The sequence below is a fragment of the Dama dama genome, chromosome 19 (assembly GCF_033118175.1).
Source record: "Dama dama isolate Ldn47 chromosome 19, ASM3311817v1, whole genome shotgun sequence".
In the NCBI taxonomy this organism is placed as follows: domain Eukaryota; kingdom Metazoa; phylum Chordata; class Mammalia; order Artiodactyla; family Cervidae; genus Dama; species Dama dama.
This window is the reverse complement of record NC_083699.1, coordinates 20,723,876-20,745,088: the sequence shown is the minus strand read 5'-3', so window position 1 is coordinate 20,745,088 and position 21,213 is coordinate 20,723,876. Positions and strand designations below refer to the sequence as shown.

At 37.6% G+C, this 21,213-nt stretch overlaps 2 protein-coding genes across 4 annotated transcripts in view; both read left to right on the top strand.

Annotated features, from left to right (window-relative positions):
* The window catches only part of PDCD10 (programmed cell death 10), a 43,452-nt gene extending 40,948 nt beyond the window's left edge, over window positions 1–2,504 (top strand). For all 3 annotated transcript variants that reach the window (XM_061168268.1, XM_061168269.1, XM_061168270.1), the window contains exon 8: window positions 2,018–2,504. In XM_061168268.1, the coding sequence (XP_061024251.1) occupies window positions 2,018–2,099 (82 nt within the window). In that variant the 3' untranslated portion in view covers window positions 2,100–2,504. The remainder of the gene's footprint in view (window positions 1–2,017) is intronic.
* Window positions 2,505–2,641: 137 nt separating this feature from the next.
* WDR49 (WD repeat domain 49) overlaps window positions 2,642–21,213 on the top strand; it is a 194,823-nt gene continuing 176,251 nt past the window's right edge. The window contains exon 1 of the mRNA XM_061168263.1: window positions 2,642–4,095. The gene's annotated coding sequence lies outside the window, so the exon portion shown is untranslated. The remainder of the gene's footprint in view (window positions 4,096–21,213) is intronic.

Below are 21,213 nucleotides of genomic sequence, written 5' to 3'. Positions count from 1 at the left end.
ACTTACACCTGTTTTTCCTTGGTCTCCTCTGCTAAGTCCAAATAACCAAAAAGCACATTAAAAGAATAATTTGCATTAAGGAGATTATTTATGATACTGATTAATTAAGAACAACATGGGATAAGCACATTAAAAGGTAGAAATTCATTTAGAGCATAACTTTGATTAATGTGAAATTATTTACTCTCATCCCTGTTTGTACAGTAGGATCACTTGGGTTCAGTTTTTAAAAATCTTTGTCCTTGGTCCCAAAGTTATTTCTAACAGCTTAAACAGGCATACGGATTATTCAGGCTCCCTGCTATACTACTTTTTCTCCATTCAGCAGCTTTTTAAAATTACCATTGTTTGCATATGAATAACATACCACAAGTTTTCTCCCTGTGTCCTCAGAGTTGAAAATTATTAATAGAGCCTGATCTTTGAGCCATTTTTCAATAGGAGGATGAATTTGCCTTGATTCATTTAATTTTTCCCAGGCCCCCTTTGTTGAGGAATGCCTAAGATAATGATACTGTCAGCTCTTCATATGCACAGGTTCCAAATCCCTTTGTTATTGTTTAGTCACTCAGTGTCCAACTCTTTTGCCCCCATAGACTGTAGCCCTCCAGGCTCCTCTGTCCACGGGATTTCCCAGGCCAGAATGCTGGGGTGGGTAGCCTTCTCCCCAGGAGAAGGGGATCTTCCCAACCCAGAGATCAAGCCAGCATCTCCTGCATTGCAGGCAGGTTCTTTACCACTGAGCCACCTGCTGCTGCTGCTGCTGCTGCTAAGTCGCGTCAGTCGTGTCCGACTCTGTGCGACCCCATAGATGGCAGCCTGCCAGGCTCCCCCGTTCCTGGGATTCTCCAGGCAAGAACACTGGAGTGGGTTGCCATTTCCTTCTCCAATGCATGAAAGTGAAGTCGCTCAGTCGTGTCTGACTCTTAGCGACCCCATGGACTGCAGCCTACCAGGCTGCTCCGTCCATGGGATTTCCCAGGCAAGAGTACTGGAGTGGGGTGCCATTGCCTTCTCCGACTGAGCCACCTGGGAAATTCCAAATCCTTGGATTCAACCAGTTGAAAATTTTTGGAGAAAGAAATTCCAGAAAGTTTCATGGCATTTGTATTGTACTTCATCTATTTACATTGCATTTACACTGTATTAGGAATAACAAGTAATCTAGAGATAATTTAAAGTATATCAGAGGATGTGCCTAGGTTATGTACAGATACTACACCATTTTATATAAGGGACTTGATCATCCACAGATTCTGGTTTCTGAGGGGACTCCTGGAACCAGTCCTTGTCTGATACTGAGGGGTTGATTGTACAAGCTTTAGCTATGCTCCTGAGAAACTGATAAGGCCACGCAGGGGGACTAAGCATCATCTCTGTGCTCCAGATCGCATGAGGATGGGCTGAGGGAATGTGGTTCAGAACGAAGTAATTTTTAAGAACATATTTTTACACATTGTCAACTCTTAAATATTGAAACCACATGATTATTTTATTTTGAAAGTTTATTAATTCTAAAAGTAATTCAATTATTTTGTTTTTGAAGGAAGGTAAGGATAGGGATGAATCAAAGTAATGAACCTTTTCCCAAGTATCATCTCATTGAGATACAGATTTTGAGACTGAATATGGTATTTTAGCAGGTCTTATTTTGATAACTTGTGTGAAACCACAGCTGGAGACTACATTCGAATCCTCCTCTTTGGCCAGTTACATGTTCGACCTGTAAAATGAACTCCTATAAAATGCACTCTGGTTGTTGAGGCACCCCCCCATCATTAGCACCCCACCAACACCTTATTGGAGCCAGGACCACTAGGGGGCAGTAACTCCTAGATAGTTTCCAATGATGCAGGACACTTAACTTCCAAGTTGGGATAAAAATTGCTACTCAGTAATAACTTGCCTTTTTTGTTGTTGTTGGTCCTAAATTGATTTTATTGGTATAAATATTTTTAAAGAAATAATTTTTTGATAAAATTAATGCTTATTCTTTTCTTTTTTTTTTTTGAAACAGGGCAATAAATGTGTTCATAAGTGCCAACCGACTAATTCATCAAACCAACTTGATACTTCAGACCTTCAAAACTGTGGCCTGAGAGTTGTATATGTTAAGAGATGTACTTCTCAGTGGCAGTATTGGACTGCCTTTATCTGTAAATTTTAAAGTTTGACTGTATAAATTATCAGTCCCTCCTGAAGGGATCTAATAATCCAGGATGTTGAATGGGATTATTGCCATCTTACACCATATTTTTGTAAAATGTAGCTTAATCATAATCTCACACTGAAGATTTTGCATCACTTTTGCTATTATCATTCTTTTAAGAATTATAAGCCAAAAGAATTTACGCCTTAATGTGTCATTATATAACATTCCTTAAAAGAATTGTAAATATTGGTGTTTGTTTCTGACATTTTAACTTGAAAGCGATATGCTGCAAGATAATGTATTTAACAATATTTGGTGGCAAATATTCAATAAATAGTTTACATCTGTTAAACATTTCTTTACTTGAAAAAATGCATATATATATGTGAATATATATATGATCAGAAGACCAAGAAGACTTGGTGTAATGTCTAAAGAACTTCTAAGGGGAGCTTATTAGCAGTTTATCAGATAATAAAGCAACAAGAATTCCTATTTTTTTGTCCTTAATCACTCTGGGCAAAAAGTAGTTGATGGAGATATTTTTGTTAGTTACTATATTTGAGGTACTGAGTATTTTTCCAACCTTTGTTTTAAGAGACTTATGAGAAGCAGATGGCGGTTGATAGTGTCTTCACATTCTACTGCCATTTTTGAGCTCTGTGACAGTGTAAGATTAAGTCTTTCTGGTATGCTGGGCCCTAATAAGCTTTGCGCCTTTTTTCCATAAATAGCCACAACTAATAGTAATTTGAAGCTATACCAATGCTAGTTGGTTTGAAATTGTCATGAGTGTTAATAATATTATATACACTCTTTAAATATGTACAGTTTTGTTTCACCGTAGAGAAATTCTAAGGAAATTATGTATCAAGTATTCATGTTAAGTGATTTCATTTTTCAATTATGATAAAATAAAGGAAAAAATCAGAATTTGTTTATCTTTTATAAAGATTTTAAATGTTTAATTTCTGTTGACAATATAAATCTTTTGCAATAATGCAATTTAATTATTCTTTAAAAATTTCCCCCCATTTTAGAAAGTAGATTTTTTAAAAATTACTGTCATTAGCAATACAAAAGGAAATCATCCACTTAGATGTAAACAGTAAATGTGGAGGAAAGCAAAAAAACTGATAGACAATTGAATGAAATATCATAACTTAGAGACATACTGATTTTTTTCTTCAGTGATACTTAGCTAGTAAAACACATATAATTGGTGATTTTAATACTGTGTATTTTAGGCATAAGCTGTTTTTCACTCTTGGAAGCAGATGAATGGTGATTTGCAAAACACTTGTGAATACATGAAGAAAAAAAATACTGCTTTTCTTTTCATTGAGCAGCAGACTTTTCTAACATGAACGAGTACTGTCTTTCTTCCTGTTGTCTTTCCCTCCTTAAGAGAACTCACCTGTTAACCAGTCATGCCTCAGCTCATCTTTTTTTTTTTTTTTAATTTTCTTTTATCTTTTTATTCTACTATGCAATATCTCCTGTTTTTTTGTTTTCATGAAATTTACCTCCAGAAAGGAGATTTAGTCTCAGGATAATTCAGTTTCTTACATGATCTTAGTGGTTTGTGGTTTGGAATCAGGGAGTCAGATACAACTCCAGAGAACAGAAAAGTGGCTCCCGAGGGAAGGAAGAAAGGAGACCTTTGTTGAGCACCTCTGTATCAAGCGTTTTTCTAGACTCATCCATTTCTTACAATTCTCTTTGTAGTCCTGTGACTTTGTCATATGCCTTGCAATTGAGGAAACTGGCTAAGAGAGCTTCAGTTACAAAACTGGTAATTGCCAGAGACAGGATTTGAATTCAACATTTGTCTCCAGATTCCACACTCTTTCCACTGAACTGTACTTCATACACTGCCAAAAATGCAGTGTTTAGAATAGTTTCCTTGACCAAGCTGACATAGCAGGAAATGAGACATTGTGGTAAGTCTTTTTCATAAATCTAAATTTATTTAAAGAGGTCTCCTTTTATTTGAGACCATAACTATGTTTTAGATGTTTAAATGTCTTCTCACACTGATTTTAAACAAAGTGATACAATTGTAGTTTGGGTTTTTTTCATGATTGCATTATTGTGATAACCTTGTATGGCAAAATGAGGTTGGTAACCCAATGTAAGGCCTTCCTAATTGGTTACTAGCTTTTCATATGGAAATAATTTCAAGTTGATGGCAAATTTACCAAAACTTAGCAAGAGGAAGAATAGTGCAAAGAACATCAACTTGTCTTTTATCCAGACTGACCTATTGTTAAGATTTTACCATTTTTATATTGTCATTTGTTTATTTGTTTTCCTTTCCTTAAACTCCTGGGTCAGTTTACCCTGGGTCATTTCTATGGCTCTTTTTCTTTCATGGTGTTTACTTATGTTTTTGAAAAATAAAGTCTTCTGTCTCCTGCCGCCTCCTCCCTTTATAATAGGATGTTCCTTATTTTGGGTTTCCTCGTGATTAGATTCTACTTATGCATTCTTGGTCAGAATACTACGCGGTGTCCCATCCGTTCCTCACTGGTGTTCATTTTGGTCACTCAGTCAACGTGGTGGTCAGTTTCACAAATGTATAGTTACTACTTTCATCTTGCACCTGATAAGCAACCTGAGGAAATGGTAAAGAATCTGTCAGTGTAGGAGACTCAGGTTGGATCCCTGAGTGGGGAAGATCCCCTGGAAAAGGGAATGGCAATCCACTCCAGTAATCTTGCCTCAGAAATCGCATGGACAAGGAGCCTGGCGGGCTACAATCCATGGGGTCGCAAAGAGCTGGACATGATTAGCAGCTAAATAGCAACATCAATGTTTTACCCCCAGCATTTAGTATCCATTGATGATTCTTGCTTATTCAGTCTTTACTTTGATAGTTTCAAAATGGTGATTTTCCCAATGCCAGCATATCTTATGTACCCACTCACAGTGTTCTACTGTCTAAATATGAACCTTCCTTCCTCTCCATCCTCTCATTCATCCATATCTATCCACATAAATTTTTACAGTAACTTATTTTGGTTTTCTGTTTTTTCAATGGCTTATAGTTCATTACTTATTTTGATACTTAAATGGTCTTAGATTTTGATCAGTATGAGGACCTTCTATTTCAATCTGATTTCTGTGTCCTTGTGGCTTCCACTTAATCTTTTTTTTTTTTTTTTTATCATAAGTACATTATCTTAAGTATGTCCCACAATTTGGAATACACGTTTTTTCCAGGGAGCCTTGGGGGATGATAAGAGATACACAGGTCTGGCTACTGAGTGGGCTCATTACTACTGGACGTCGTCTGCTTCTAGGCTTATTCAGACAACTAGGAAATGTGCATGTACAAACATGTACCCACAAATCTACGTGTACACATACATTTTACATGTCATATGCACATTATGTGTGATTTCAGAAGTCGTGAGTTCACAGTAATACCTCCAATTGCAATCCATCCTAGGATTCATTCTTACTTTCCCATTCCATATTTCTGTGTCCCTCCCCCAGAATGCTGACTCACTGAAACATCAATTTATTCACTTGTTCAGTCCTACAGTACATTCGAAATAGTTTTAGAATTTCTTTTGCCCTATCACTTTAGAAAGCACACTTAAAAGACTATAAGATCGTTTGCAGTTCTTTCACTGTTTGTACTCTGCCCAAGACTAAGGGTATGCAATTACATTCTGTGTTCATGAGTTACTTGGATCAATCCTTTTTTTCTCCTTCACTGTGATTATGTACTTTATTCTAAATAAATTGGGTTCATTTGTTTCAGTTTTCTTCCAGGTTTAAGGTTCCTTCCCCCAACTCACCCACACCACCCACTTCACATCCTTATACATTTATTTATTAAGAATATATAGAACATTAGCATGCTTCTAAACATAAGAACTATACCAAAAGGTATACTAGAGAAGTGTCACACTCTTACCCGTCTGTGCCATTTCCCACTCTGCCAAGTAGGTATCCAACTCCACTGTTTTTTGGTCTTTATCCCGTGTTTCTTTTTATGAAGAAAAATAATGTGTTTTCTTATCCCTCCTTTCTTATGCAAAAGGTAGAATTCATGCAGGGAAACTAACCCTCCAAGTTTGCTTAGGACCGCTGTTTCTTGGCACATGGAGTATTTAGTGCAAAAACTGGAAGAATCAGACAAATTGAGAGAATTAGTCATTTAATATACTTGCTTTTATAAAATGCAACTTTATTGGTGCATGGTTTACATATGTGCCTTCACAAAAATGAGGTATAATTCAGTGTCAAAAATTCACCCATTTTAAGAGTTGTGCAACCTGACTACAATTGTAGAATACTTTTATCATTCTGGCAAAAGTCCTCATGCCCAGATATTGGTTAATCCTTGTTCTCCCCAGTTCAGGCAACCCCCTTAAACACTTTCTGGATGTTTCATATACATAGAATCACACAATGTTACATTTCTAGTCTGGCTTCTTTTACTTAGCATAATGTTTTTGAGGTTCAGCCATGTTAGCATTTCTATCAGTACTCTTATTGCTAATGAATACTCCATTATATGAATCTCCTATATTTTATCTATCCTTTAAATAGTTGATAGACATTTGAGTTGCTTCCTTCTTCACTATGATGCACATTGCTGCTATGAACATTCACCTGCCAGTCTTTTTTATTGACATGGGTTTTTATTTCTTTTGGGTGGATACCTAAGAGTGGAGATGTTTGGTTGTTTGATAAATTTATATTTAAGTTTTTAAGAAAATGTCATACTGTTTTCCAGTGGTATACCATTTTACATTCCCAGCAGCAATTGAAGGGTGTTCCCATATCTCTACGTCTTCACCATCATTTGTTAATGACTATTTTTATTATAGGCATTCTTGTACATATAAAATGATATCTCACAGGGAAATTTCCCTAATGATGAATGAAGTGCAGTGTTTTTCATGTGTTTATTAGTATTCCACATGGTTCTTTTCACTTAATATCTTCAGGAATCACTCCATGCCTGTCTATTAGAGATCCTCTCTCTCTCTTTTTTTTTTTTTGGTAGCAGCCTAGTGTTGCAGGGTGTGTAGGTACCCTAATTTATTTATCTGATCAATCTCCTATGCTTGTGCATTCAGATAGTATTCAGTATTTTGCAAAACTACAAGTAATGCTACAGTGAATGTTCTTACATACCTATTTCTGGTTTGTTTGAGGTAAACGTTCAGAGGAGACTCCTGGAAGTGGGCTTGTACTAGTCAACAACATATGTATATGACGTTTTATTAGATATTGACAAATTCCATAAACGTTGAGGCAATTTTTATTCCGCCAAAAATGTATGAGGCCGTTTATTTACCCAAAACTTCACTCAAAACTGTCAAGCTTTTGAATTTTTTACATGATGAGTGAGAAATTGTAACTCATTATACCTTCATTTGCACTTCACTGCTATGAGTAAAGTTAGGCATCTTTCATGTTTAAGGGCCAATTCTGTATCTTTGTGATTTTGAATTTGCTTGTTTTTTTACCATGCAAAGTTTATGTAGACAAATTTATTAATTCCTCCATGAAACCATCTGGGCTTGGTGTTTTTTTTGTGGAGTAATTGTTTGATAATTTTATTTATTTTATGCAAAAAATTTTAAGCTTTCTATCTCTACAGGAGTCAGTTTTCTAGGAAAGTGTCCATTTCTTCTGGTTTTCATATGTGTATTTCTCTTGAAGTGAGCAAACTAATGTTTTAAAAACTTTTTCTCTGTATCATAGCTGTTTCTTTGTTGTTATTTCTTATTCTGTGTATTTTCACTCTCTTGTTCAGTTCATACATACATACATTTTTTGTTTGATTTTCTCGACCTGTCACATACTCCGTGTTAAAGCCTCTATTAGTAGTGTATTTCTCTGTTTCTCCCTGCATCTCTTGCAGTGTTTGTTTACATAGGTGGTTACTGTGTTATTGGTTGTATAGATATTCATACCTGTTACATCCTAAATGTGAATGTAGATTTTAACGTTATAAAGTGTCCTTTTCTTTTTTTCTTGTTTAGTAGTGTTTTTTAAAATTTGTCTTTTGACCTTGAGTTAAGCCCATTCACATTTATTGTCATGACTACTATGTTTGGGCTAATTCTGCTATGTTGTAATTTCTGCATGTATTATGTTATAGATGTTTTTTCGACTTACTTTTTAAAAAAAATTTCCTATTGGTATTTAGGAAGGTTTATATTTTTAACCTCCACCAGAGAAGCCCCATTAACTATGTTTGGGCTAATTATGTATTACGTTTATTTTTTCTACTTAAAAAATTCCTTTTGGTATTTACGAAGGTTTATAGTTTTATCTTAGTGGTGGCTTTGTATTAACATAGTATTTTTAATCTTTTTTTCTTTAATATTTTTAAAATTTTTATTATCTGGTGTGTCAGTTTTAAATCATATCCTTTAAATCTCACCTGTTATCTAAATGAGAGTCAGTGTTCTTTTTTTACATCTTGTCCCCCTTTTCTCTCCCTTTTCTTATTTTTAATTACATTTTTCTACTTTATCAAAATACAGAATATTACGTGTTTTTCTCCTACCTTTGTTTTCTTCTACAAAGGTAGAAGAAATAACCCACCATTATTTCAGTGTAAATGCTACAGTTAAACATATGAATACTCACATATTGTGAGCTCACATACATGTGAATGCTCACATATGTCATGGTCCCTTTGCCTGTTTTCTCAGTCATCTATTGGTTGGATGAAGATCATCTAGAAGCTTCTACAACTACACATTTATATAGTACTCTCTGAGCTCTTGCAGGTTCAACGTTATTTTCCTCTAGTCTTGTTTCTTAAAGACTATTTCAATTGTCTACAATATCCTTAGTTCACATTTTCTTTCCTTCAGTTTATTGAAAATTGTAGCTTCACTTTTGCTTTGCTTTGTATGTTGTTTCTGAGACGTCTGATGTAAATCTAATTTTCTTGCTTTTACATTATTTGTCTTTTTGCCTGGAAATGCAAGGATTTTTTGCCTTACTTTCAGAGTCTAATAGTTTTGTTAGGATATGTATCAGAGTTAGTCATTCCAGGTCAATTTTCCTGGTACGTAATGGGTCCTTTTTATGTGTGGATAGAGGTCTTACTTTATTTCTGTAAAGTGATCTTGGGTTACACTTTTAAATACGAATTCTATTCTGTTCTTTTGTCTTTCTGGGACATTGATTAACATGTTGAACTCTCTTTGCCTGTCTTCTACTTTCTTTGTGACCTTCTTTTACTTTTTGCTTTATTTATTTTCCTGCTTTTCATCAAGATTTTTTGTTAATTTTTTATCCAAGTCTACTCTCTCAGACACTTAGTAATTTAATCTTTATTTCTGGTGTAATTTTCCCCCCTACATTTAGTCAGCTCTCATCTCTCCCTATTTTTGTGCATTTCTGCCCTTAGTACTTGAATTTCTAATTTAGTCTACGTTTTCATATTGTTGTTCGGTCACCCAGTCATGTCTGACTCTTTGTGACCCTATGGACTGCAGCACGCCAGGCCTCTCTGTCCCTCACCATCTCCTGAAGTTTGCCCAAATTCATGTCCTTTGCTTCAGTGATGCCATCCAGCCATCTCATCCTCTGATGCCCTCTTCCTCTTCTTCTGCCCTCAATCTTTCCTAGTACCAGGGACTTTTCCAGTGAGTCAGCTGTTCGCATCAGAAGACCAAAATACCAGAGTTTCAGCTTCCGCATCAGTCCTTCCAATGAGTATTCAGGGTTGATTTCCCTTAAGATGGACTGGTTTGATCTCCTTGCTGTCCAAGGGACTCTCAGGAGTCTTCTCCAGCACCACGGTTCAAAGGCATCAATACTTCAGCGCTCAGCCTTCTTTACAGTCCAGCTCTCTCAACCGTATGTGACCACTGGAAAGACCATAGCCTTGACTATAGGCACCTTGTTGGCAGAGGAATGTCTCTGCTTTTTGACATACTGTCTAGGTTTGTCATAGTTTTCCTGCCAGTAAGCAAACGTCTTCTGATTTAATGGCTGCAGTCACCATCCACAGGGATTTTAGAGTCCAAGAAGAGGAAATAGAGGGGGGGGAGTGGAAGTAATTTTTCATATACCACATGCTTATTTGAGGACATTTTATTTAGTTGGGGTGGACTGGCCCAGTTTTCTTCAGTGGCTTATTTTGGGAGGATTTTTAGCAGCAAAAAATGGATTGTGTTGCTGTAGGGGAAAGAGCCCAGTCTACCCTGTCTCTTTTCTATGACTGCTAGATACTTAGTTTCCGCTTCTACTTTCCTTCTTTTCTTCCACTGCCTTGTTCTCTGGATGCAATGCTTCACCAGAGCTGCCGCATCCAGCCCCTGCAACTCATATTGTGAACTTTCTATCAAGTACCCACCTGTGCTCAGAGTCTTGGCCTTTAATGTTGCACTTTCTCTTTCTAGGGATGATTTTACTGTTGCTTTTTCTAAGTCCTTTTTTCCTTTCTGCTCCTTTTCAGAGACTCTTAAACTTCCCCTTACCTGCTCTCCTGGCTCACAGGCTTGCCAACAGCAGGAGAGAAGTGAGAACTGTTGGATTTTTCCTCTCTCCTCACAGGTGATTTGAAAGTTGTGGCATTTGCTGTCTCCTAGTTACACTGAAGGCATGAATCAGCTAACATTTCGTTTACTCTTATTGAATTTGTCCTTTCAATTAGGATATCAAATATCTTTTGGGATATTAAGAATCAGACGGCCACTGTTGTTCTCCAAACCTGGCATTTCCTTTCTGAGTTTTTCCAGTAATTTTGCTGGTTTGTGAAACCCCAAATTCCTGAAACCTATGGATTAAAAGACGGCTTTGGAGGTGAATGAAGACTCCGTGTTTAGGGAGGCAGGCTTCATTGAGAAGCTGTGGGTTCCCTCAGTCCTCCCAGTGTCCTTCCTCTACAGGCAGCACTGGTCGGAAGCCAGCTTCTGGTCTTGCTCTGGTCTTGGCGCACTTGCTGTTGTCTTGCAGGTTAGCGGTGGGAGACAGTTTACTATTCTGAGAAAGTTCTAAGTGGCATACTCGTGTTGGCGAAACTGGGATATTCCTGGGCTTCAAATTAAGCAATAATGTGTCTGGAAAGTCCAAAGGTCATTTCCAGCCCTCCAGTGAACTATGCAGACCAACTGTGATAAATGTAAAAGCATGCATTTTGAGTAAAACTTAGTGTTATTAATGAGGAGTAGGCCCAGCAGAATCAGCCTACCCTGGCTGTCATGAAATATCATAGACTGCATGGCTTAAACAACAAAATTTCATTTTCTCACAGATTTGGAGGCTGGAAGGCTGAGATCAGCAACAGAAAAGAGGATCAGCAAAGAGAATGCTAGGAAAACTGTTGAACTTCGGCTATGTTAAGGAAGACCTAAGATAGATGGTCTCATTTGCTAAAATTAATACTAAAGGAGGGAGGGAACCCATGAAAGAAACACTCAAGAATTTAAAAATGAATTTGCATACCATGCCTTTCAACTACAAGAAATAAGCAGAAGGAAAATGTTCTGAAGATGACTCTAAATAACATTACCTTGTAAATGTGCTCAAATGTTTCACTCAGCATGAAATAATCAAGATATTTGTTTTGTTTTGTAAAGATGCTAAATAAGAGAACAGAGTGCTTCAGAAATGATGTCTCATCACCTGGCACACTGCATGAAAAGCTACAAATTATCAACAGGATATTATTCTAAATGTAATTTGAAAAAGAAATTGTATAGATTGAATTCCAAATGAAATTAAGATTTAAGGTGGGGGCAATTATAGCATCTATTTCACCTATTTTCTTGATTGACATTTATATTTGACCTCTTTTATAATGTTTATGCATTTCTCTTTTCTATTACGCATTTTCCAGAAATTGTTTTAGAGCATTTTTATGATTTTGACAGTTTGACATTTATATTCCAAGCAGAAGTGCTAAGCTTTTTCAAGCATGTGTTACTAAGGTCTTTGAGAAAATAAACCCGGTCATTTGATACCACTGCAGGGAAATAGCAGTCATCTTTCTAAATCACATCAGCTATTCATAACAGCATATTTAATATCTCATTTCATCTACAACTACCCTACAGAGTCTGGCTTTGTGAATATAGTTAGAAAACCATTCTCTGAATACCATTATACTTACCAGCATATTTCTTATTTTCCTCTTATTTTGATGGTATACACAAGCCCCCTGTGAGTTACTTCCTCCAGACTCTATCTTTGAAGGAAACTGCTGCATTCATGGTCATTGCTGAAGAAAAGGGATCTTGGCTACTTCAATGTGACTCAATCTACACTCATCTACACTTCCCAGACACATTATTGCATCTACCCTGGTTGGAACAGGGGTGGAAACCTTATCCAAGGGCAAAAATTACTGGGATTGGCTTTTGAGATAGCTATTCTGTAGTACATCTCTGCTCAACCATGGCCACTACAGCCAGGCCCCTTCGATCTTGCTCTAAATTCTAAGCTAGGTAATTCTGAAAGTCACCTGACTATGAGAAAGGAAATTGAAATGATACAAGGAAGCTATAAAGCAGAAGCAGCACATACCAGCCCACAGTAGGAGGAAGCAGAAAGGAAGAGGTGGAGAAAATTGATCAGAGGATAAATTGTCAGTTTGTAGTGAAAAAGTAGGTGTAGAAACAAAAATAAACAACAGAAGCACTCAAGTTACATTTAGGTGAAAATTCAATTGACTGCTCTTGAAAGAAAATAATCCAATTCTCAGCCCTAGTTTGTTTCTAGAATGACCTTCCAGTACTGCGTCAGACTTGGCTCTGCTGTACAGACATATCTCAAGAGATCTTGCAGGTTCAATTCCAGATCACCAAAATAAAGCAAATCAAGTTTTTTCATTTCCCAATATATATAAATTTATATCTATATTGTACTGTAGTCTAGTAAGTACACCTTAGCTTCATGTCTAAAAAACAATGTACATGCTTTAATTAAAAAATACTTTATTGCTAAAAATGCTAACCATCATCTGAGCCTTTGAAAGATGAAACTGTTAGTCATTCAGTCATGTCTGACTCTTTTGTGACCACATGCACTATAGCCCGCCAGGCTCCTCTGGCCTTGGAATTCTCCAGGCAAAAATACTGGAGTGGGTAGTCATTTCCTTCTCCAGAGGATCTTCCTGACCCAGGGATCGAACTGCGATCTCCTGCATTGCAAGCAGATTCTTTACCATCTGAACTACCAGGGAAGCCCATCTGAGCCTTTGAGTTGTAATCTTTTTACAATAGTAATATCATAGATAACTAATTACAGATGACCATAACAAATACAATAACAATGAAAAAATTTAAAATATAAAAATTACTGAAATGTGACATGAAGATGCAAAATGAGAGATGCTACTGGAAAATTTGCTTGACACAGGGTTGCCACAAACCTTCATTTTGTAAAATGTGCAATATCTGTGAAGTATAGTAAAACAAGGTATACCAGTAATTCCTTACTTCTTCAGGGGTGCCCAATGTGTCTCTCTCCTTCCTTTTAGTCATATTATGTAACAAATCCCCATTACTTGGTTGTCGGAGTGAGCCTGGTTCTTACAACCGATACAGCCCGAGGTACGTTGCCTAATAGTACTGTTTCAGTAGCTCTATTTGTGAAGTATTGATATTTAGGTACTCATTAATTTTCTTAACCCATTATTCTCTTTTAATTTCTCCATCCCCTCCTTTCTTTTTTTTTTTTTTTTTTTTGCTGATAAATCATCACTGAAGTAAAGGCAGGAAAAGAAGGTGGGCTTCTCTGGAGAGTTGTCAGTTACAGAACTCTCCTGACTAGTCAGAATTTCTTTTTAATTTAGAAAAGAATGGTCCCTCAATTGTACTTACCACTCTCTAATAAAAGACAACTAGATTTCTAAACACTGTTTCTCATTTTTTCTTTCCTACTTAAAAGAAAAAACAAAAACCATACACAACAGGTACTTTCCAGGTCACAGAAATAGCACAAAGGAAAAACAATCCCTACCTCTTTCTGTGCCTCCTTTGTGTCCAAAAATACAGAAAGTGGAGAAATATGGGAAAATGACTTCGGGTGTCACTTATCTGTGGTGAGTGGTCAGAAGGCTGATGTCTATCATCCTCTCACCTTGATCTCTCTCCTTCCTCCCCTGAATCCATCATTCCCAAACTCAAAATGCCTAAGGAAACACTCCAACATTCATAGCTTCTTCTTGATTGGACACCCAGTTAGCTGGTCCTCAGAAACCTAGGCTCAAAGTCTAAAGGTTCACCTGTTACTTTTAACCTTGTGTATCCTCTAGTATTTTCTAACAAGGCGAATGGTGTTATCATCTTCCTAATTGTATCTATTAAGAACATAAGGCTTCCCGAGGTGGTGCTAGTGATAAAGAACATGCCTGCCGATGCAGGAGACATAAGAGACATGGGTTCAGTCCCTGGGTCGGGAAGATGCCCTGGGGGAGGGCATGGCAACCCACTCCAATATTCTTGCCTGGAGAATCCCATGGACAGAGGAACCCGGCGGGCTACAATCCATGGAGTCACACAGAATTGGACACAACTGAAGTGGCTTACTGTGCACACATGCATTAAGAACACACTAGCTTGCGAGTAGCAACAGGAGAGGGTTTTTTTGTTTGTTTTCAATATAACAAGAATTTTTTTTTTAAAAAGGCAGTTGCTGATGTTGGTTAAGTGACAACACTTATGAGATTTTTGAAATGTTTCCTTCAGCGGCTTCAGTGGTGGAGTCCAGATTCAGGGCAGGATGAAAAGAAGAAGGGGTGCCTTTCCCATTTTATCATGTAAAACAAGAACTTTCCAGGGCCCTGACAGTCTTCTACCTATAGTCTCATTGACCAGAATTATGTCACTGTGTCACGTGGTCATCTCTGCCTGCGAGGGAGTCTGGGAAAACAACCTGTCTTGCCTTGTGTTGGGTATGAATTACTTCTCTGTGAAAAGGGGATTCTCTCAGCAAGGAAGGGACAAGGAAGGAATGTTGAGGGGGAAACCCAAAGTCCTTGCAAGATGGTGAGAAAAAATTTACACCTGGTTCAGTGGCTTTTTCAAGCCTCGAAATGTCTTGCATTTGACCTTTTTTAGAATTGCTCTTGCCACATTAACTCTAGGATTTATAGGGAGTTTATATATCCTGGACCTAAGAAAAACGAGCTTCTAAGGACAGTCACAGTCCAAGCACCTGTACTTGTGTTGTGCTTAGTCACTCAGTCGTATCCAGCTCTTTGGGACCCCATGGACTGTAGACCCCCAGACTCCTCTGTCCATGGAATTCTCCAGGCAAGAATACTGGAGTGGGTAGCCATGCCCTCCTCCAGGGGATCTTCCCAACCCAGGGATCAAACCCAGGTCTCCTGCATTGCAGACAGATTCTTTTCAATTTGAGCCACAAATGAAGTTGCAAAGGACTTTGTAAATGACTTTGGAGAAGTTAATAATGAGTACTATGAGATGCAGGCTGTGCTGGAGAGTGGGCACCTGGGTTGAAGGAGGATGCTGGGTGACTGCTAACTGTAAAAACTGAAGTGACCTCAAAATCAGTGGCTTCCCTGAATGAAAATGACCCCCAGACACTCAGCTGGGCATCGGTGGGCACTTCCCCCACCTCAGGCTCAAATCCTGAAATTTGCTCTTCATCTTGAAAACTTTTATTATTTTATTTTTTGAAAACAATTTTAAAGCTACAGAATTGTAAGAAAAATTCAATAACATATGTCTATGTATCAATATTTAGAATTGTTATATAACATATGATCATTATTGTTGAGTCATTTGCAAACGTTACAAGTATCATGACCCTTATCCTCAATACATCAATCACCATGTATCTCTAGGAATAAATACATTCTCTTACATAACCACAGGTCAATTATCACATTCGGAAAATTTCACATTGACTCATAACTATTTCCTAACAGACTGTCCACATTTAAACGTTGCTTCTGCTCCCAGTGCTGCTCCCTCCCTTCAGCAACCCCCATCCAAGGAGCCGATCAGGGATTGTGAGTTGCATGTAGTTGCCTTGTGTCTTTTCATGACACTGATATTTTTTGAAGAAGATGGTTGGCTGTATGGAATTCTGTCGATTTGGATATGTCTGATTGTTCATGAACAGACGCAGGTCTGGATTTGGCCTGAGTGATGGTGGAAGTGATGCTGTGTCCTCGGCTCATTGCATCCAGGCGCACATGGCGTCAGCCTGTCCCGCTGTGGGCCATGTTAACTCCGATAAGGAACTCCACTGCAAGGTACCCCTTTGCCTTCTGCAATCCAAGTAATCTGTGGGGAATATACTTTGAAATTGTGTAAATATTTTATTTTTTATGAATCTTTAATCAACTGATCTTTTCCTGAATCAATTATTAATAAAGTTGGTTATAAAATAGTGATTTTCTAACTCTATCAAGCTTTACCTCTTTTTATTCCCTCCCTGTCCTGTTCCTTCCTTTTGTCCTTCCCTTCCTCCCTCCCTCCCTTGTTTCCTTCTTTCCACTTTCTTTATATATATACACAAATATACATGTGTTTGTGTCAGTATGGAATAATGAACCGTTCTTGAAAGTTCTCTGTTACCCATTCCTCTCATTATTCATTTTGTTGCTCAAATTGACCCCAATTTGGCCAGTGAGAATCCCTTTATGCCTTCTCCTATTTCTTTTTTAAGTCTCTCATTTTTAAAGCATTTTTTTAAACTTTCTCGCAAACAAGATACCCAAGGCTTATCTTGTACTGCTTCTTTCCTGGCTCAGAAATCATTTACTTCTCCAAAGAGAATAGTATTTAGAAATGAAGACCTAGGCTAGATGTGTTTATTGCATTTGAGATGTCTCAGCAGTCAGAACTAGGAATTAAGTTTGTGTGTGTTTGTGAGTGTGTGTGTGATTAGTTTATATTTTTATCTTCTAATTCCAATGCAATATTATAGAATTCTTCTTTGCTATGTTTGTATCTCCCTTCTGCTACAAAGAAAACCCTGATTCCTAACAAAATCAATGTTCGTTTATTGGTACCACCCTGCAGTACACACAAAATAGTTTTAAAGTAACTGAAATCCATGTCATTGCTATCAAGAAAACTATTGTTCAAGATACTTTGTAGTTCTGTTTGTCCTTAAATTGAGGTAATACAGTCAAAGTCCTGGGCTCAAACATTCCTTGGACTTGTTCTGTTTTTGTTTTCCCTGTAGTTATGTTTTATATTTGGTTAAGTTCACTTGTTTCTATTTGTTTTCAATTTTAGTTTTGCCCCCCTCTTATTTAATTAGTTATATTTTAAAATATTTAAACTACTAAAGTAGTTTCTGAAATCTAAACCATACAATAAGATTTCAGAATTGTGCCGATGCTTATCCTGGATCTTTCTCTCCTCCACACTTATCGAATACTCTCCCTTGTATTTCTGATACTTTTCTGGGAAAAATAAAAGCCATCATCAGCTCTCAGCTTTATTTCCTCAGTTGCCTCCTAGCTGATCTTGCCTCCTTTTGATACAGTAGTTCTGAGTCTTAGTTGTACAATCTTAGAATGGAATCATCTGAGGAACTCTAAAAATTACTGGTGACTAGATTCTATCTCCAGAGACTGTAAATAATTGTTCTGAAGAGGAACTTGGGCATTGGATTTTTAAAAGCTACCAGATAACTTAAAAACTACCGAGATGAGAGCCACTGGGCATCAGTGATCTTCCATAAATGCACATCTCATCATGCTACATCCTCTGCTTAAAATTTTCCATAACTCCACTGCCCTCAGCATGAACACCTGACTCCCCAGCAGGGCTCTTATGATCTGGACCAGCCAGACTTCCGTCCCTTCCCACAGCCCTCCTTCCCTATGCTGTGTGAGCCATCCAGACTAAATTGTTTTCATCCCCAGGAATCCACCATGAACTCAGTCATCTCCAGACCTTGGCTGTTTCTTCTGTTTAAACTCCCTTCATCTTACTCTTTATCTGGCTAATACTTACTCATCATTTGGGAGCCATCATGACTATGATTTTTTTCAATAACACTTTCCTTTTCCATTCTTTCCAACTCTGTTAGAAGCCCCTGTATGTTCTTCCTTGAATCCACCTCTTGCTCTATTGAGTTGTAAGCTTTATGAGAGTCGGAGCCAGTCTGACTTCATCACTTGATGGCACCAGTACCTTGCACTATGTTTAGGCCACTCTGTCAATCACTATATGGTGAAATGAATGACTGGGTGAATAAGCAAATCCATTTGAACTGTATTCTTTTGAGAGAATCCATTTGCGATAGTCAAATGCTGACTTCTCCGCTGCTAATCCAATGAGAGAAACAGGTAGTCTTGGGGTGAGAGTGTGGCAGGTGGGCAGATGCTTGACTGACAGGTCCCATTAGTTAATCCATATGCTAATTTAATATTTAAAAAGTATTTATGTCAAAAGACATGTCTTGGGTACTGTGGGTAAACATGAAATAATATTACCTGGGACATGGAATATTTTCTTTTCTGCAGAGCTCACAGGGTTCTTATGTCCATCCCCCCTTCTTAAAATTAGGTAATAGAGGAAATTTTTAAAGATCATATGATTTAATCTTTTAATTTTACAGATGAAGATTCTGAAACTGGAGAAGCTGAGTAACTTCCTCAAGGTCATGCAGCTGGTTATGATCATAGATTTGTATCATTTTTCTGCTTAGTTGAAAATCTGACTCACTTCTCTAAATTTAGCATCCCACTTGGTAAATTCGTGTTCCTGACCATTACCACAGCTATATTTTCCCAATAGGTGGATGAGATTTTTCCTGAGCTAACTGGCCCCCTACACACACACACATCTGTAGAAATATGAACACAGTAATCAAGCCCTCCTGCCATCTGCTCTGAACATGCCCAACTCCCTGTCTCATTCCAGAGTGCATTTTTAAAGCCTGCTTTGAAAGGGCCTCGTGTTTTCTTCAGACATTGTCAAGAATTCATCTTGAAAATTACAAAACCAAAATATGTTGAGTAAATTAAGATCCATTTTCTCTGACAGCATTTGGTCTAGGCAATGATTGCAAAAGTTCCATCTGCATTTTATAAGATGCTTCTGTGTGAGTATAGTTTCAACGACTTGATTTAGGAGTGTACTTCCGATGTGAATTTGACCATTGCTGTTTCTGCCGCAGACAAATAGAGGCCTGTAGTCTTCAGGGCTTTTCATCAGAGCACCATGTCCGAGAGCATTTCTTTCTCTGAGAAATATTTGTTGTGGCAATGTTCTCTCTACTGGGATCATAGCTTTCAATCTTTTAAAATGCAGTTTGTCTCAGACTTTCATTTTTACAAGTTTTGAATTCCTTTTTATTGCCTTTTTTTATTTCTTTACTTTCCTAGACAGAATTTCTTAGAGTAAACAAAGGGGAAATGGCAGCATTTTTCATAGGAGTGTGGATTTTTCTGATTTTTTTTTTTTGCATGTGTGATAAGTAAAGTGTTGACCTGGAGAGGAAAAGAAAGTATGAAACAGATAAAAAATACATATATTTGATGCCGATCTATTCCTCTTTCTGTGATCTCCCTTTTATTTATTAAAACATTCATTCAGTAAGTATTTATTTGGTGCCAAGGATGTGCCAAGCACTGTACTAGGTGCTTAATATTATATAATAGTATATTATATGATATACTATTATAAAATCTGTCCATGGGATTTCCCAGGCAAGAATACTGGAGTGGATTGCCATTTCCTCCTCTAGGAGATCTTCCCAAACAAAGGATCGAAGTTGGGTTTCCTGCATTGCAGGCAAATTCTTTATTGATTGAGCCACCAGGGAATTCCACATAAAATATAGTCTGTTCAGTTCAGTCACTCAGCTGTGTCCAACTCTTTGTGACCCCATGAACTGCAGAATGCCAGGCTTACCTGTCCGTCACCAGCGCCTGGAGCTTGCTCAAACTCCTGTCTATTGAGTCGGTGATGCCATCCAACCATCTTTTTCTCTGTTGTCCCCTTCTCCTCCTGCCTTCAATCTTTCCCAGCATCAGGGTCTTTTAGTACCATATTATAGTATTATAAAGATTGTATTTACATTTTATTAATTTAATAATAATAGTAAATATATTAATAACACACATTTCTATACATAAACTTTCTTGTATTACCATATAGACAACTGTATGAATTTCCAAGGGCTGCCATAACAAATTATTACAGACTGAGTGGCTTCATTAAACAGCAGAAATGTATTATCTGACAGTTCTGGAGGCTGGAAGTCCAAAATTGAAGTGACAGCAGGCATGCTTCCTCTACAAGCACTAAGAAAAGATCTGCTCCAGGCCTCACTTGCTTCTAGCTTCTTCTAGTCCCTTGGCTTGTAGCAGAGTAACTAAAATGCCATTTTGTGTGTGTGTGTTTAAGTACAAACTTCCTATTTTTATAAGGACACCAGTCATACTGGATTAGGGCCCACACATCCCCAGTATGTTCTGCTGTCCCTGCATGCACGTATGCTCAGTTGCTTCAGCCATGTCCAACTCTTTGCGATCCCATGGTCTGTAGCCCGCCAGGCTCCTCTATCCATGGGGATTCTCCAGGCAAGAATATTGGAGTGGGTTGTCATGCCCATCTCCAGGAGATCTTCCCAATCCAGAGACTGAACCCAGGTCTCCTGCATTGCAGGCAGATGCTCCACATAACACTGAGCCACGTGGGAAACCACCTTATCTTAATTTAACTTATTATCTCTGCAATGACCCTGTTCCGAATAAGGTTACATTCTGAGGCATCAGGGGTTAAGACTATATGAATTTTGGGGCCACATAATTCAAGCCATAACACCAATTTCAATGCCACCTCTTTCAAAGCTATCTTTGCTCCATCCACAATGCCCCCTCAAATATATGTAAGCAATCTCTTTCTTTACCACTTCCACATAGTGCTTCATCTATAACACTTATTTTACCTGAATGAATCATTTTGTAGACTTTATGTCCTTTATTGTTAGGACCCATGACTGATAACCATGGGTATCATGACAGTGATACCTTGCACATGTTGGCATAGAAATATTATAAAATAAGTGAATGAATCAACAAAAAATACATATTCACATATCTGGTTGGCAAATGTTTGCACATATGTGGT